Source organism: Microcebus murinus, chromosome X (assembly GCF_040939455.1).
Source record: "Microcebus murinus isolate Inina chromosome X, M.murinus_Inina_mat1.0, whole genome shotgun sequence".
Classification (NCBI taxonomy): Eukaryota; Metazoa; Chordata; class Mammalia; order Primates; family Cheirogaleidae; genus Microcebus; species Microcebus murinus.
The window spans coordinates 26,693,847-26,713,104 of NC_134136.1; the positions used below are offsets into that span (position 1 = coordinate 26,693,847).

The 19,258-nt window shown below is 35.0% G+C and overlaps 1 protein-coding gene across 3 annotated transcripts in view; it reads left to right on the plus strand.

The window, feature by feature from the left end:
- DIAPH2 (diaphanous related formin 2) overlaps positions 1-19,258 on the plus strand; it is an 824,298-nt gene that overhangs the window by 618,799 nt on the left and 186,241 nt on the right. For all 3 annotated transcript variants that reach the window (XM_075999380.1, XM_075999381.1, XM_020285092.2), the window contains one exon: positions 7,039-7,174. In XM_075999380.1, coding sequence (XP_075855495.1) covers positions 7,039-7,174 — 136 coding nt within the window. The remainder of the gene's footprint in view (positions 1-7,038; positions 7,175-19,258) is intronic.

Sequence of the window (19,258 nt, forward strand, 5' to 3'; positions counted from 1 at the left end):
GAATTATCGTACTTATCTAGGAAAGATAGAAATTTATAGTATCTCTTTCCGGGGTTCTTGAATATAAATTTTAAGTGTTCTCTGTGATTTCTAAAAGAGGTGATTAAATGAAACAATGTAAAATTCTGAAGTATCTAGCATAAAACGGAAAGAAGTTTTAAAAAAAACTTAAAAGCATGATTTGAATTAAAGCTAAGAAAGAATCAGGTGCTAAGAGAGTTTAAGATTAAAAATGCGGAGAGAATTTCACGTATTTTGTTGAGTTTTCATTAAAAATGATATCTCAGTGACTCATGTATATAAAAAGGTTTTCAATATATAATAATATGTACCAGGTTTCTTTATACTGTTGCCAAATCATTTGTCTTAGTATCACTGTTGAATCCTAACATCCCTGATGAATGAAGAAATACTTCTCATTGCGATCTCAGTATGCCAGGACATTTCCAATTTATATTCTTTTATGTTTATGTGACTCTACCATCCACAGAACTTCTGATACTGTAATGAATTGAAAGTCTTGCCAACTATATCCACAGAGATAACCAGAATGATACATAACCAAAAAGAGAAAATGAATAAATTTCTAGTTTTGTATTTTTTTGCTTGAATGCCAAGCAAGTGACATATATGGATTTGTAAAATTACCTTAGATGCCAATAATATGGTACAGTTAAAAATCATAATAAGCTTAAGAAGGTAGACTTCATGAGGATGGTATATTTCTAGTCATAGATCATGTCCTCGTGGCTTCCCAAAAAAGAAGGAGGGGGTTCATGCAGAATAAACCATTGAAAACAAATATGCTCATTTGTAAGTCAGTGACCAAATTCTTACTGTTTAAACCTTCAGATGTTTTATTATATATAATAATCACAGCTACCATATAGTGAGCATTTCTTCTGTAGCAGGCATTGTCTTAATTGTTTTATATGAGCAGTTATTTCACTTAATCTATTTAACAACCCTGTGCTTTCAGTAGCAGTATCTTTATCCTGCAGATGTAGAAACTAAAACTCAAAGAGATGAACTAACTTGTTCAAGGTCACATACTTTTTAAGATAAGTGATTGGATTTGAAAACAGATTTGTCTGACTCCAGGATCCGCACTAATTGTTTCACTTCTCTATCCCTGAAATATACCTTCAGGCTTCAGTGAGGTCACAGTGCTTGTAAAGTGTTTCTGCTCTACTCACTGGAATAGCAAGCCGTTGCAGACAATTGAAGCAAGGAATTTTTGATGTGATTGTGGTAGTGCTGGGTTTTGTTTTCAAATAGCAAGACAAGGTTGGAAGATGCTTGTTTCATGCAGTCCTGACGTGAATGAGGCTGGCATCTGAGCTCCTTGGAATTTTCTGAACCAGTTTCATCCATTTCTCAAAGCTTAATTGGAATAAATGAGAGGTCTTAGCATTTACATGAGCTTTTTTTTTTTTTTTTTGCATATGACATTTTTAGTCCATAGGTCTCATTTGTTAATTATGCACAGCAAGGGAAATAAGATTTTTAATTTATTCACATTTTTTAGCAAGGCAATAGAGATTTCAGGGAGAGATTTAAAATTAGGTTGGTGAATATTTTGTAGTAAATTCTAGACACATTTTTTGTCATATTTTGCTCCTTTTATACTTTTTACTGACTCTTGAAAAATAGATATGCCAGTAAAACTAAGACTTTTTTCTATAAACATATTTCTTATCTTGTACAAGGTTACTACCAAAACACTTTTTCAATTAACGTCCTTTTAACAGCACCATCCTGTATAATGACAGAATCTAATCAGTTGACATTTCCAACCCCGAAAAATAATGATTGATGCTTACTTGAGAATGATGCTTAAGCACTCATGAGTTAGTGTTTTAAAATGTTTAGTGAGGCTTGACACGTATAAAGTATTGTTAATCGTAGTCAATTATTTAAGGGATTTTTTTTACCCTTAAATTTACTCCTATTGCTTTTGTTCTTTTGATTATTTGGTTTTCATTTTTTTAAGAATTAGGATAAGAATACATCTCATCCCTCAAAAGACTTCTCTCACCATCAGCTTTTACGTTGTTAGGAGACTTAAGCAATGTTTTGAAAACTAAAGATTGTTGATGTGAAATCATCTTTAATATTTCTTTTACAATTTTTTCTTAAGGAAAGAAAATTAAACAAGCATGCATTTCCTAATTTTCTAAAACCAGAACCTAATAGTAAAAACACCAAGAGGAATATGGTGTTTTTTTCAGCATGAGGCCTTCATGAAAACAGAACTAGTGACATCAGGACCAGAATCTTACTCCACAGGCTGTATTGTTTGAGTAGTAATATATGACTTTATAAATGTTTTCATTTATTTTCATTAATGCCAAACCACAAAAATTATTTTTTTGTTCCATTTGGCTTCTTTACAATTACACATGCCATTACAAATTATGTGATTGTTTTGGAGTTAAATCTATTTTTGAAACATTTAAGCTGTAAATTGATGGACCTATTACTTGATCTGTTTTATCTTTTACTAGATCTATGTTCATATTGCTTTAGTAGTGCCCGTTAAAAGGTTCCCTTTCATACAGAAATGTAATCTATTGCCTTATTTTCTTCTTTTCCAAATTATGTCAGTTTTATTTTTATATAAACTTTTCCTAGTTCTATATTTTCAAGAAATAATACATACACGAAGAATGCTACAGAAATAGCATGATTCAAGTCCATGGACAGCATAATGCCTATCAATAATCTATATCAACATTTCTGTTTTCAAAGTATAGTTTAGATGTGGGCTTTTTTTTGATAATCATTTCTACTGTCTTTATTAGATGATGTTAACTCTATCAAAAGATACTTATAAAACATCAACACTGAGATTGAGCGGGGACCCCTCTGAGGGGCCTGCTGGGCCCCCAAGCACAGAAATAAAGGAAAAATCTTGAGATCCTTCAAGGAACGTTCCAGGACACTTGGCTAGCCTTGAAAAGTGGAATGGGCAACCTGATGAAAACAATGGCCCTCCAAGGAAGCCAAAGTCATGAGGTGTTTTGGTGTTTTGGTTCCCTATGGAAAATAAAAGATGGCATATTAACATATGTTCTTGAGTTGTTTTTCAGAACCCCCAGCCAGATGGAAAATGCAGATAAGGGGGAGTTGAGGAATTAAACTCTGACCTCCATTCTTTGTTGTTGTTACATTCATCCTCACATTCCTATGGCCCCCACCCCCCACTTCAGGATATCCTGCCTTTTTGGGCCTGGCTTACCCCTGCCTTTAAAAACCCTTTAAGACATCAGGGAGTTTGAGTTTTTAATGTTAACTGCTTGTTCTCCTTGCATGAGACCCTGCAAATAAAAATATCTCTTTCTGCCACTGTAGCTCTTGTCCCCAGTATCTGGCCTTACTGTGCCAGGTGACTGGACACTAGTTTGGTTCAATAACAACACAGTCTTGAAAACAGAAATGCCAGATTTATCAAATAAAAATATTGTATGACCAGTTAAAGTTAAATTACAGATAAACTGTGAATATTTTTTTAGTATTGAAGTATCCCAAATATTAAATGAATTTTTTTCTGTGTAAATATGTCCCAAATATTTATACTAATGAAATTATTCATGGTTTATCTGAAACTCAAAATTAACTGAGTATCCTGTATTTTATTTGGCAGCTCTACTTGGGAGGCATTATGGTAGTGTAAATGAACATAGATGGGAATGCCAACCAAACCCTAGGTGGTTCTGGTACTTAAGTAGTTAGGTAGCCTTGAATATGTTATCTAACCTACCTGAAGCTAAGTTTCTGCAAGGTTTTTTTAAAAAATAAACATTAGAAATTGCATATTTGAAATTAGAAATTATATATTTAAAACACGTTGTACATAATAGATTTCTATTAAACAGTAGCTGTTATTATCAGAACAAAGGAAAAATACAAGGCAAGTTACCAGTTGTCCTCCAATCCCCATCTTAATAAACTTGCAGTAAAGATTCTTAATTATGGCACTCAGCAGCTAAACAACCTAATAGATTGATAATATAAGAGTCTACCCAGATCTTGGTAACTGTTTACCACATTAGAAATTTGATCAGTAATAAAACATACACAATCATTACCCTCTCCTCTCTTCTCTGCTACTTGCCTCCTCTCATGTTAATTACCAAAGATCAAATAGCTTATTAGTATCAGGGTCTGAATATGTGATGCCTTTTCACATTATCTTCCCCCCCCCCCCAATTACAGTTTTACTTCAATCCTGCCTTTCTAGGACATCTATTTTTTTAATGTTATTAACTTTCATTGAGATATAATCTACATATCATAAAACTCATCTTTTTAATGGATACAATTCAGTGATTTTTTAGTATATTCACAAGATTGCGCAACCGTCACTACTATCTAATTCCAGAACATTTTGATCACCCCCCAGAAGTAACCCCATGTTCATTAGCAGTTATTTCTCATTTTCCCTTACTCATTCCCCTTATAACCACTAATCTACTTTCTCCCTCTGTGTATTTGCCTATTCTGGACATTACAAATGAATGGAGCCACACAATATGTGACCTTCTATGTCTAGCTTATTTCACCATAATGTTTTTAGGTTCATCCATGTTTTAGCATGTATCAGTACTTCATTCTTTTTCATTCTATGGTTCAATAATACTCTATTGTGTGAATATATATCATATTTTTTTATCCATTTATCAGTTGATGAACATTTGGATTGTTTCTACTTTTTGGCTCTTAGAAATAATGCTACTGTGAACATTCTTGTACAAGTTTTTATATGAACATATATTTTCTTTTCTCTTGGGTATATACCTAGGAATGGAACTGTTGGGTCATATGGTAACTGTAGCATTTTGATGGATTGCCAAACTGTTTTCCAAAATGAACACCATTTTTACATTCATACCAGCAATGCATAAGAGTTTCAATTTCTCTACATCTTTACTTATTATATGTTTTTATTTTTTTAATTATAGCCACCCTAGTGAGTGTGAAGTGGTTTTGATTTGCATTTCCCTAGTGATCAATGACGTTGAGCATCTTTTCATATGCTTATTGCTCATGTGTTTATCTTCTTTGGAAAAATATCTGTTCAAAACCTTTGCCCATTTTAATTGGGTTATTTGTCTTTTTGCTGTTGAGTTGTGAGTTCTTGCTATATTCTTATGAGCTGTATGGTTTGCAAATATTTTCTCACCTTCTGTGGGTCTCTTCACTTTATTGACAGTGTTTTTGGATGAGCAAGTTTTTAATTTTGATGAAGTCTTATTTATGTATTTTTTATTGTTGTTGGTTATTCTTTTGGTGTCACTTCCACATTGTCTTTTCTTCCTTGAAGAATAAAACAAACACTAAACTAGGAGTGAAAAGACATGGGTTCTCTTTCCAGCCTTGCAGGTATATAAATGTGTGACCTTAGGCAAGTATTTAAACTTATTTGGAATGCAGTTTCCACATCTATAAAGGAAGTCTGGTTTAGCAGAGTAGGTATTATGTAATTTTTTGTGAATAAATTATCTTTATGAAACCCCCTAAGTTAGTAGTTCTCCACCTGGGGCAATTTTGCCATCCAGGTGACATTTGGCAATCTCTGGAGACATTTTCCCTCGTCACAACTGCAGAGGAATGCTATTAGCATTTAGTGGGTAGAGGCCAGGGATGCAGTTAAACATCCCACAGTGCATAGGAGAGCCCCCACAAAAAGAATTATCTAGCCCCAAATGACTCTAGTGCTGAGGTTGAGAAACCCAGCTCTAAAATTATGATTCTGCTATGCCAGTTTTAAGTTGTAGTCTTTGAGTTTGTCTGCAGTAGCCAGGTAGTTTTGTGCTCTTAACCTATTGCTAGGGGTATTAGCCTAACAAGGACAATAGAAAGGGGAGGTACCAATGAAGGGAAAATCATTTAGATTTTGTAGGAGGAAGTCAATTCTTGCAAGTCCAGAGATTTTTGGAAGTGATTTCAGGGCTATTTTAAACTCTTGTGTCTTTTAACATGAAGAAAAAAATATTTCAATATAAACTCCTCCAGGCAAAGCCTTGTAAATGTATTCTTGTAATTGAGTCTTTTTCTTTAGGCTTTTTGGAACAAGATAGTTTTCGTGAAATAGTTTGTACATGCTATGAAGTATATCTAATCAATCATTATAGGAATAAAACAGAGCAACTTGATGGAAGGAACTTGCAGTTGATATGTCTCTGCATTAGTGACTTGTCTGAACTCAAAGAAAGTTGATATTCTTATTACCAGGTGATCACTTTAATGTAACTTTCTCTAATACCATCTACTGGCATGTACTCATTCACTTGAGTACCACAAATAATCTATCCAAAATAAAACAGAGTAGTTTGAAATATGTTTCTGCATTTCTAAATATTTTCCATTTAAATATAGCCAGAGACAAATTGATTAAAAGCCTACAGTGTTTTGAGGAAATATTAATATTAAACTTGCAGCTATGCCTTTTCTGTGATAATATTCCTGATAGTTTCATGCCATGCATCATTAGATGGAATCGTTGTCACTAGCACCACAACCTCCACCATCACTATCATTGAGTAAAATTTCTTGATCATAATATATCACGCTCTGTTCTAAATACTTTATATATGTATCTCATTTTTCCTCACAAAAATCCTATGAGGTAGTTTTTTTTTATCTCAATTTTGCAGATAACAGAAAAATATATAATAAAGGGGTAAAATACTTGCTTAGCCATAATTCCATATTAAGCCTATTCTTGTGTATCAAAACTATTTCATATTTCAACAATGGAGAAAGTATATTTACTATTAAATCTATAACCTTTATGTCCTAATTTTCTGACACTCAAAGTAATGGCGATTGAAGACTGAGTTATTTCTAAATTTTTTTTCAAGAAAAGATGTCTTATGTTTAATTATTTGTCTCTCTCAAAACTATATGCACACACCTTGAGACTGTTATAATACCTTCCCATCTCTGCATATTTATGTAATTTTAAAACTGTACAACTTCTTCATTATATAAGTAATAGAAAGGTTTTCATTTTGACTTTATTTATATGTACAGGAAGCAGTGAAAGAAAACAATAAGAGAAGAGAAATGGAAGAGAAGACCAGAAGGGCAAAGCTTGCAAAAGAGAAAGCTGAACAAGAGAAGTTGGAACGCCAGAAGAAAAAGAAACAACTCATTGATATAAATAAAGGTATGAAAGTATTTCCAATTTTTCAAAAGATGAATAAAGTACAAAGTAACTGTACTTATTTATTTTTTGATTATAAAATAAATAATTGTATTCTTGGTAGAAAATTCACAATATTATTAGTTACTTGCGTCAAATTGCTTTCAAGATGCTATCTATTTCTTACCACCCTACACTGAGCACTCAGGATTTTTGATAACCAATGCAAGGTGATATGTTGTTGAAACAATCTTTTTCTCTTCATTTATTTTACAATAGTATATTATGTTCTGGATGAGGCAGTGGTGAGAGAAGAAGAGAGCAAGATGAAAAGTGAAAAATTGGTGTGAGGAGATGAACCTTAGCCCTTAATTTTATTTTGTTGGCACATATCCATTGACAGTGAAGTAACAATTAAGAGTCTTCCTGTTCTCCAAAAAACAATCCCTTTTTTTCTGGGACACACACACAGAGCCTGTGTTTCTCAGCCTCCCATTATTGTGGTCAGGATCATGTACAACTGAGATTTGTATAGGGAAATATAGACAGAAGTGATTAACATTATTACAGGCATGGCAACAAAAAACTGTGTCTGTGGTCCTCCCTGAGAAATCATGCTTTGTTTGACTGAAGTTCAAATGACCACAATAGTCATCTGGAGAGCCATCAATTGGACCTGGTTGCTATGATTTAAGAAAGGCAAAATTGATTGAAGAGCGTGATGATCTTTCCACACCTACCCCAGGAAATCTCCCCTTGTACTTTACATGACTGAGAAATAAACACCTGATCTGTTGGGGGCAGGGGGGTGGGACAATTAATAGTCTTCCTTGGGGGCTCAAACATTTCAATTCATAATAGATATTGAAAGTACTGTTATTACAAGTTGAATAAAATAGGGAGAGGTATCTTGCTCAGCTATGAGCCCAAGTACAAAATGCTAGTGCATCCACATTGTATAAAGTAAGTTGTTTTCTTGCTTAGCAAAAATCACTGTATATTATAGGTAGGTTGTTTGATTTCAGTTGGGTTGGTTTGGTTTTTGAAGAAGAGAGGGCAAAAGAAGAAAGTGATTGGTGTTAGGTATCTGCACACTGAAAATTTAAAAATGAAACAGCATATGCCACCTGAGCGTTAGAGGATTTAAGAACAAAACAAAACAAAATCTGAACAAGATACAAAGTAATATGATTAATAGGGACCATCTATTACTGGAGATAATAATAAAAATTACAGCACTTTGTAATATTAACCATATGTCAAGCACTATTCCAAGATTTTTGCCTGTTTTAAGTAAATCCTCACAATATCTCTATGAGATAAACACTATTATTATCTCATTTTACCCAGGAAACAAATAGAATTTTAAGAGAAGAAAAAAAAGTAATATTATATAAACAGGTGAGTTAAAATAGAGTAGTATCAACATAATTTAGTAAACAAATGTCATAATTAGGATCAAAAGAACTGGTCTTTACTGAAAGTCACTCAGTTAGGAGGTAAGTACTAGAGCACAGCATGGCAATGTGTATTTGTAGGAAGTTATTTAAAAGGTGAAGTCAAGAGAAAAATGCTGAAAGTTAGCTCCCTTATGTGCATGGAGGAGTAGTGAAAGAAGAGACTGGAAGAGGTAGTAGGGGACAGATTGTGAGGTTTCTTTTGTGCTCTGCTAAGGGTCTTACCCTGAAAGCTATGGGAAGCCTATGAATGTTTATAATATGGAAAGTGATGTACATACTCATGTTTCTTAGAAAGATCATTTTGACAGCATCAGAAAGAATGACTTGGAAGGGGAAAAGGCTCAAGACAACAGATGATGGTGGCCTGAACTAATGCAGTGACAGTGAGATTAGAAAAGTGAGCAGTAAGATGCGTGTTAGTCAGAATTCTCTTAAGAAACAGAACCAATAGGATATGTGTGTGTGTGTGCGTGTGTGGAGAGAGAGAGAGAGAGAAAGAGATTTATTTTAAGGAATTGGCTCAAATAATTATAGAGACTGGCAAGTTTAAAATCTGCAGAGTAGGATGGCAGGCTAGAGACCCAAGGGAAAGCCAATGTTGCAGTTCAAGTCTGAAAACCATCTGCTGCAGAATTCCCTTGTGCTAAGGGGAAATCAGTCTTTTTATTCTATTCAGGCCTTCAACTGATTGGATGAGGCCCACTCACATTATGGAGGGCAAACTGTTTCACTCAAAGTCCATTGATTTAAATGTTAAGCTCATCCAAAAACACTGTCACGGAAACACCCAAAATAATGTTTGACCAAATATCTGGACAATGTGGCCCAGCCAAGTTGACACATAAATTAACCATCACAAGAGAGTGTTAAAAGTTAGAACTGACAGACTCTGGTGTTTGATTGGATGTGTGAATCTAGGGAGAGAGGCATTAAGGAAGGTGGTGCCCTGCATGGAGAAAGAAAATTCAGGAATAGAGCAGGTTTCGTCCTCAGGAGAGTTACAATGATTAGTATCCTTTTGATCATGATTAGTTTTTCAGATGCCATGTAAAGATGGGAAATGTCTAAGAAGTCATTGCATATGTGAGTATGAAACTCAGGAAAGAGGTCTAAACTAGGGATCATTGGTTTTTATTTAAATATTGAAGTTATGGTGTACTAGTTTGCTAGGGCTACCATAACAAAATGCTCCACACTGAGTGGCTTAGAACAACAGAAATATGTTGTATCACAGTTCTGGAGGCTAGAAGTCCAAAACAAGGTTGTCAGCAGAGCCGCCCTCCTTTTGAAGACTCTAGGGCAGGATCTGTACCAGGCCCCTCTCCTAGCTTCTAATAGTTCCTTGGCTTGTGGCAGCATTACTTCAATCTGAAAATGGCATTCTCCCTGTGTACATGTCTGTTTTTTCACATGGTAATTTTTTTTTATAAGGACACCAGTCATATTGGATTAGGGGTCCACCCTACTCCAGTATGACCTCCTCTTAATTATTATTTTTTTCTAAAATAAATATTATAGAATGCCCCCCTTAATTACACAATTCAACCTGTAGCATATGAGTTTGAATGAGATCACCATGGTAAAGTATAAATCAGAGGTTCTGAAACTATTTGATCTCAGATCCCATTTACACTTAAAAATGATTGAGGAACCCGAATACCTCTTATTTATATACGTTGTTTATATTGACATTTACTATATTAGAATTAAAACTGAGACAATTTTAAAATTATTTATTAATTCAGTTAAAATAATAATAAACCTATTGTATGTTAAAATAAGTAACATTTTTTTATGGAAAGTAACTATATTTTCAAAAAAAAAATTAGAAGAGGAAAAATTAGTGTTACAAATCTCTTCAAAGTCTGACTTAATAAAAAAACAGCTTGATTTTCATTCCTGCTTTTGTATTCAATCTAACACAATATCATTTGTCATGTAACTTCTGGAAAACTCCACCATATAGTCATGAAAGAATGAGAAAGAAAAAGGCAAAAAAAAAAAAAAGCATCAGTATTATTATGAAAATAGTTTTGACCTTGGAGAGCCCCTGAAATGATCTTGGGGGGCCCCCAGGAGTCTTCAGCCCACACTTTGAGAACTTCTTGGGTGAACGTTGAAAAAAGCAAGCAGTTAAAGATGGAGTCTATCCAGTTTTGTGCCAAGAACATAATCTCTCTTCCACACCACACAAATTCCCAGCTCCTTGAAGTATTTGTCAGTCTTTCACTATTTTCTCAAAAATATACCTATAACAGAAAAAAAAAGTTTGGATACATTTTGATTGTATCTATAGTCTATGTTTTCATTTGCTAAGATTTGGTTAATTACCTCTTCAAATGTCATTGAAGCCATAGGATAAATATCTAAACAAGTTTTGTGCATTTGGTTAGCTGGGTGATTTCAACATGAAAGACACATTTTTAAATAGGACTTATCTTTTATATGTTATTACCGTAGCTCTATTTACAGATCAAATAGTAAACTGTACCATAAGTTTCTTCATTTGTAGCCTTTATGTTGCAAATATTTATTATTATTTATTGTAATATTACTTTACACTTGGTTTTTTTTTGAGACAGAGTCTTGCTTTGTTGCCCAGACTAGAGTGAGTGCTGTGGCATCAGCCTAGCTCACAGCAACCTCAAACTCCTGGGCTCAAGCAATCCTCCTGCCTCAGCCTCCCAAGTAGTTGGGACTACAGGCATGTGCCACCATGCCCGGCTAATTTTTTCTATATATATTAGTTGGCCAATTAATTCTTTTTATTTATAGTAGAGATGGGTTCTCACTCTTGCTCAGGCTGGTTTCGGACTCCTGACCTCAAGCAATCCGCCTGCCTCGGCCTCCCAGAGTGCTAGGATTACATTTGTGAGCCACTGTGCCCGGCTTTACTTTACACTTGGAGTATGTATGTGTTAGCACTTATAAATATGTTTCAAAAAGAGATCCTTCCATTGGAAGTGTGTAGTCTTAATTAAGAAGATGAAAAGATACAGAAAAAGAGAGGAAGAATAGGGTTGGGTATCAAGATGGAGATCAGTGTCCATGAGTTTCTCAATGTCTTATGAAAGATACTGTTTTTGACTACATGGCAGGCAATTGTGGGCATTTTGAGAGCTGGGAGGAAGCATGGTGGAGACGCATCAAATGCGAATCCATGAGGTGTGAAAGCCTATGGAAGATGTGAGTGAGATGTGGTCAAAAAGTGATTTGTAGAACTTTAAATATGTCTGATTAGATCATTGTAATCTTCCTTTCTACTGGAAGAGAGATGATATAGATCAGTTCATTGCCACTGTGCGGTATGTATAGAGTATAGAGGTATTTCATGCATGTGTGACTAGCGAATACATACCATTGGATCCAGAGATCTTACCTATAACAAAAGTATTAAAGAGTCCCATGGGTAAAGTTAGTCACACTGGAAATTACAAACAACTTTAAAAAGATATATAGTCTTTCTGTAAAGTTTTTATTTCATATCAATTTAACACAATGGCAGCCCCACTTCCTTTTAAAAGTACTAAATAACAACAGTGAAGTATATTTATCTGACATGCAAATGTATATACATTCATCAAAGAGAAATATTTTAGAATGTAATTATTCAGAAGAATAATGGGATAAAGCAAACACAAAAGATTATTTCTATAATCTAGATGTGATCAGCTGAGCTCAGAATTAAGTAAAGATATCATGAAAACCAAGCAGCCAGACAATTATATCTTTCAGGTTGAATCCATAAAAACTACCACATATCAAGGCTCCATTTGGAGAGAATTGGAGATGAGAAGGCGAAGGCTGTGATAAGAAACAGTGGGTTATTTTTTTAATTGTAAAGGAGAAAATAGACATGATTATATGTTAAAGAGACAGTCATTTTGTAAACATTAAGTGGTATGACTAAAAAGTTATGAAAGCCTTTGTGTTTAAAGAAGGGAGAACAGCCTTAGCTGTACTGACTAGTTTTATGAACTAGTTTTGTTCCTTTATATCGTCATGCCTTGGTTACCTCATCTGCAATATAGGATAATGACATTTACCCCCTATAGTTTCAGTGAAGATTAAATGAGATAACTAAATACCGTACATAACACAGAGCCTAGAATATACTTGCCACTGCTCATTGAAGAATCTGGGAAAAGCTTAAAAGGAATAATAGTCCCCACCCTTAAGAAGTTCTCATTTTGGTCAGAGAAATGAAACAAAGCTGATCCCGCAAACAGTAAATTGTGGACTGATATATAATAAGGATTATTTGTTCTGTAGAACTATCTAAATGGGGAAATCAACGAGGTCTGGTAAAATGACAGAAGGTTTCTTGGAGAAGGCTAAATATGGTTTCAGGACATATCAGTCAAGCTACACCCTGAAGGATCAGGTAACATTAGGCTGAGCAGAGACAAAACCTTTCAAGTAAAAAGGAATAACATCAATGGTAATGCACATCAGCACATAAGGCAGCAGGCCTTATATAGGATATATTTAATAACATCAAAACAATTTAAGAGGATGGGTCCTAAGTTCAAGTCCCGGCTCCACAGTTTACTAGCCATATAATCTCTTTGCGTGCCTCAGTTTCTCCATTCAAAAAATGGAATAATGTTTGTACCTGCCTTGGTGTCATGGGGGCTAAATGAGGTAACCCAGAAACTGGAGTTATTTATACTCTAGTCTATTTATCAATTATATATTGATGTCTTTTGGCCTTTTACCACATAATAGTCAAACATTCAGTTAGTATTTCCATTGTCATTTTAGAGGAGGGTTTGATTTGGAAAACTGTTGGAAAGGTGGAATGGAGCCAGACTGTGAAGAGCCTTCAAACACTCAGACAGGGGAGTTGTGCCATGATGAGGTAGGAGAGCTAAGGTTATTATGGGAATTCATTCAGGGATTACCGAGGAGTAAGCCAGAAGCACAAGAAAGGAGAGGTGACTACAAGGAGGATGTAGCCAGAAAAGAACAGTGAAAGGTGATGAAAAAGGAGTTAGCTCATACCTGATTCTCTCTTCAAAGAAGGAGTTTAAACCTATGGCAGTTTAAGAAGGTAGTAACAGGAAGGAAAAATGTCATAAAAGACATGAAAAAAAGCAGTGGAAGTTGCATGCAACAGATTCACTGATGGGCAAGAGACTTCTTTTTTAAAGAACAGCACAGTTTTACCAATGGATAATTATATATTGATGTCGTTTAGTATATTAGGTTATTTCATTCATCTAACCAACATTTATTGCACCATTTCCCAAATAATTATAATTAGAGCATGCACAGTAATACACCATTTATTTAAATGTAAAATTGAGAAAGCTAATTTAAATGCAGCAAAAAAAATAGGCTAAGTCAATAAATGTACTCTAAAATGTGTACAACAGTATGCAAACTATGTAACCTTTGGTGATACTGGTATAGATGATAATTAACTTCGGGACTACTAAAAAAGATTAATTAATTCTATAGGTAGAGAATGAAAGCTTACCAAATATTTGTGAATAAATCTCTTCCTTTTCATGTTTCTGGAAGTCAGCAAATCAACTGCAAGGATTTGGAGGAAGCAATAGGAAAAAAATACATAAAAATGGATGTTTTGGCCAGGCACAGTGGCTCATGCCTATAATCCTAGCACTCCAGGAGGGAGGCTGAGGCAGGAGTATTGCCTGAAGCCAGGAGTTCGAGACCAGCCTGAGCAAGATCAAGATCTGGTCTCCTGTCTCTACTAAAAATAGAAAAATTAGCTCTCCTCGAGGCACATGCCTTTAGTCTCAGCTACTTGGGAGGCTGAGGCAGGAGGATCACTTGAGCCCAGGAGTTTGAGGTGGCAGTGAGCTATGATGATGCCACTGCACTCTAGCCAGGCGACAGAGGGAAACTCTGTCTCAAAAAAAAAATGTTTTGAAATTACACACTGCAAGTATGATTCTAATGCAGATATTATTTAATCAGGAATATTTTTGCTCCTCCTTATATAAAATTACATGGAAATTAGAATTGCCTATTTCTAGTATGATTTCTAGTATGAGCTACCTTAGATTTGATGATAAATCAGTCTTTAGAGAGCGGATTAGCAAATTTTGCCAAATAAACCTAAACATTTAAACTCTATCAGTAGTGGTTGATATTAATAGCAACTTTGTTGTTCTCTGTTTTCCAAGTTTTAAAATAACTACATCTTATAAGTGAAGAAATTTATTTCACATTATATAATTTTGGACTGAATAGGTCAAAACTGTTTTCTAATGTCATACCCCAGACATTCTATTATAGTAACCAAAATTATCGATTAGAAAACCCCCAAATAATGGAATTGATCCAAGTAGTATCAAAGCACCCCAACAGTATAAATTACTGAGACAATATAGGTAACACCATTCGGCATAATTTACAAATGGTAATGAACAGGTCATAGATGCTAGTGCAAAGTTAAACAAATTTATAAACTCATGTTATAATGATTGTCTTCTAGGAGAGAATCATTGGCCTAGTAAATCCTTATCTATGAAGAGAAAAAGAATATCTGGCTGATACTATGTTTATTAAATTACCTTGTTTCCTACATTAGCAAACATTTTAAGAAATCTATGTTTATGCAAAATGAGAACTTTTTCTCTTTGTTCTCTCAGTTTGTTTTTTCAGTGGAGATTTGGGATTTGCTTTCCCAAATAAAATTATTCAGTACAATAAAGATTTCACCAGGTCTTTGGAGCTTTGAGCACATTAAGGTATTTAGTATAAATTTAGGACTTTGTTATTTTAATGAAACATCTTTAGGTCCTTGTTAGGGCAACTTCACACCAAGCTGCTGCCATTCATTCAATAAACATTTGTTTAATTTCTAAGTTCAAGCACTGGGTTAAGGCATTGAGATGCAAAAAAGGGGTGCTCCCATTGTAGCAATCATCAAATGATAAATCACACCCTGCTGGGTGAATCTGCTGAACCCCAATGACATCTCCATCATTGGTTTAGCTTTAGGTTGAAATGAGTTCAACTCTTTTTCCTTTGGAGCCAGACAGACCTGAGTTCAAATCCTGGTTCAGTCCCCTACACAGTGTAGGGGGCGGCTGATCTTCAGCCGCCTCCCCTATAAGACAGGGAAAAGAATGGCATCTACTTCATAGGATTTTTTTTTTTTTTTTTTGAGACAGAGTCTGGCCCTGTTGCCTGGGCTAGAGTGCTGTGGCATCAGCCTAGCTCACAGCAACCTCAAATTCCTGGGCTCAAGCAATCCTCCTGCCTCAGCCTCCCGAGTAGCTGGGACTACAGGCATGCGCCCCACCATGCCTGGCTAATTTTTTGTATATATATTTTTTAGTTGGTCAATTAATTTCTTTCTATTTTTAGTAGAGACAGGGTCTTGCTCTTGCTGAGGCTGGTTTCGAACTCCTGACCTTGAGTGATCCGCCCGCCTCGGCCTCCCAGAGTGCTAGGATTACAGTCATGAGCCGCCACGCGCCCCCCCTACTTCATAGGATTTTCATAAGAACTAAATGAGAGGATACATACTAATCTCTTAGCATTTGCCTGGCACATGGTTAGCATTTACTAAGTGTTAAATATTGTTACCCTTTAATACTAATAGTTATTTTGGTGAATATATCAAGGAAAACTATCAATGGCAGTAATCATTACACTAAAATCTTGGTTGACTAACCTAGGGAAAGAAGTGTTTTGATTAATGTGATTTTATAATTATATAGTAAGCCATTTCTGCATGAGTCTTTATCATCTGTAATCTATTAGTCCCCACAACCCTCCTCTTACCCTCCCAACCATTTTTCCCTGACCCTCGTCAGTATTTTTGGCTTTACATTTTACACAAGTGAGAGTGTGCAGTGCATGGTGCTTAAATATAATTTTGAACTTATAGCCAGCACACAGTGTGTATTTACTAATAGACCATTAAGAGTTTGCTATTGTCTCTGGGCCACTATTCAGAGCATCAGTGTTCAGTACATACTAGTATCACATGTGCTTAATCTGTAGTATTTCCAGAATACACTCTAGATTAATTGAAGCTTCTAGTTATATTTTCCTGTAGCCTATTTCAGCCACTTATAACCAGTCATTTTTTTTCTGACCTCATACTAAAATAATTACATTTCTGGCATCAGTGCACTGGAAATAAGTGCTAAACTCTCATTCTATCTGCCTTAGCAGTAAAACAAATTTCTACATCCACTAAAAATATTCTTTTAAACGAGAGACAAAAATAAATATGTGAAACAAGATAGGTAATACACTTTAGATCTCATTAAGAGTTCTTACATTCTAAATGCAGAAACTCAGATTTGCAAAAACTGTAAGAGCTGTCTTCAGTGTGCTGAGCATTTAACAAGATTTCATCAATTCCTATGTAGAAGATGAGTAATGCTGGCAGTTACAAATTTGGCTTTTCTCTACAATATATGCTTGTTGCCATGTATGCCTTATGCAGCTTTACTAGGCAGAAATCCATGAAGATATGGAAGCAGGTGGGTGCAAACAAGAAAGTTTACTACATAAGAAATGACCAAAACACACTGTAGGTGGCCTAATCACTTATTACAAATATGCTTTGGTTCCATATTTTAATATTCTAATTCTTCTTATAGAAGAGTGTCAAATGAGTAACAGCTGTAATATACCAACATTGCAATTAATTTGACTCTGTTCTCAGTCAAATGCCCTTCGATTCATGTCAGTAATTACACCTAACAGATTCACAGAACCAACAAACTGCACTGAGCCCAACTGAGTCTCTAATGACTTTTTTTTTTTTTAATTATATTTGTTCCACCCACATTGAATCCCTCAGCCCCTGGGCTGCTTCAGAATCAGGACAAAATCTATTGTTACAGTAAATGTACTGAAGGATTATTGTGGATAAAAACCTTTCAGTGATTTTTAATTTAATTCTGCAAGTATTTATTGAGTGTCCACAGTGTGCTGAGCAGGGGTGACACACCCTAATCATAGTATTGTCTGATAACGCAGCACCATTAACCTACTTAAGTGGTTATTAACTATCAGCCTTTCTCTTCTCTCATGTGTGTCTCTTCTGTAAGAAATAATGGCTCATGCTGCATGTGGTCCCACGTATGTATGTGTGTATGTGTACACTCACACAGGACTATATGTAGCATATTACATATAGATTTCATATTTTTATATCATAAAATGTTCCTTCTTCATGAATAGTCAATCCTCATTTCTCATTTACTCTCTTAGTACATGAACAATCTATAAAGCATATGATATCCTGACTAGTTAGTGGGAATAAATGGAAAACAAAACATATCTTAGTTTAAAAAAGCAGTTATGCCTTTGTTGAAATGGCATTAGAGAAACGTTAAAACCTAAACTTAGAATTCCTCCTTGTCATCTAAATCTAACAGTGGGTTTCATATGCTATTTCATAATAGCTCAGAAAATGATGGCACGATTCATTTGGGAATCAAAAATAATTATCCTTTTAAATATGCAGTTAACTATGGATAGCATAATACTTTTATTTGTTTGAACCAGTGCTGGAATCTACTTTAAATGTACATCGTTTTAAAAAAAAAAAAATGTTCTCTCTTTCTCAGAGTAGGTATCTCAGAGCACCTGGATTTGATTTAGCCATTTCTATTTGCTGAGTCCAGGACAAAGTTGCCCAGGAATTATTTGGAGCATCATTAAATACGATGGATGCTTATAGGTCTAGGAAGATTCAGGCATAACCCTGTTGAGGATTGGACAGGGTCCAGGAGGTTCTTTTTAGAGCTGTGTAGTTCTGTGGTAGAAAACAACTGCATTCTCAGAGTATGCTGGATTAAGCTGTTGTAATCTCAAAATCATAATCTTGTTTTGTTTGGCTGTTTAGTTCCTCATTTTTATAATGTAATTGCTACCCCAGGTTTTAAGCTAAAAATTTTATGCAGTTGAGTGTTTGAAGTTGAAGCTTTCCAAATTTTCTGTTGATCTCACCAGTATCTATGCATTCTTGCTTGAGTTGCTACCTTGTCTGATTTTCTAGAACAGTATTTCTGTGAAAGGAAAATGTGTTCCCTCTAGTCCTCTTTTGTCAAAAACCCTTTGCACTTGCTTTCTTTTGCCAATTGAACCTTTTTTGAAATGCATCAGTAGGGAGAGCTTGCCTAGCCTTTGCTAGACAGGAGTAGCTGTAGGTGCATTTAAACAATCCAACTTGAAAAGGGGATTTCTGTCTTTTTATTTGAAAACAATTGAAAATGAAAAGTGTATGTCTCAGGACAGAGTGCTTAACCGACCTCGTTCTACTGAACTTCAGTGTGGTATATGAAACTACCTCCCCTGTGTCTTCCCCAGTGTTTTAAAAAGATTCTTTACTTGTTCGAGGCAACTGGTTCTGAGTCAGAGCTCTATCCAGCATTACCAGAATCTATTATGTTGTTAAGTCTTGTTATATCATTCTTTGCATCTCTTTTTCTTCTCGCAGAGAGTCAATACAGCTTTGTTCTAAGGGTTATCTGATTGTATTTTGAGGGGAAATCAAGATTGAGCAATAGAGATGGACTATGGTTACATTAAGCTTTAAATGTAACCACACTCTTTCCCCAGCCGAACATTCACATGCAGCCTGTACTTTTAAGTAATCCTGTAAGCTCCTGTGGCTAAAGCATGTTGAAGGTATCCATTTGCACTT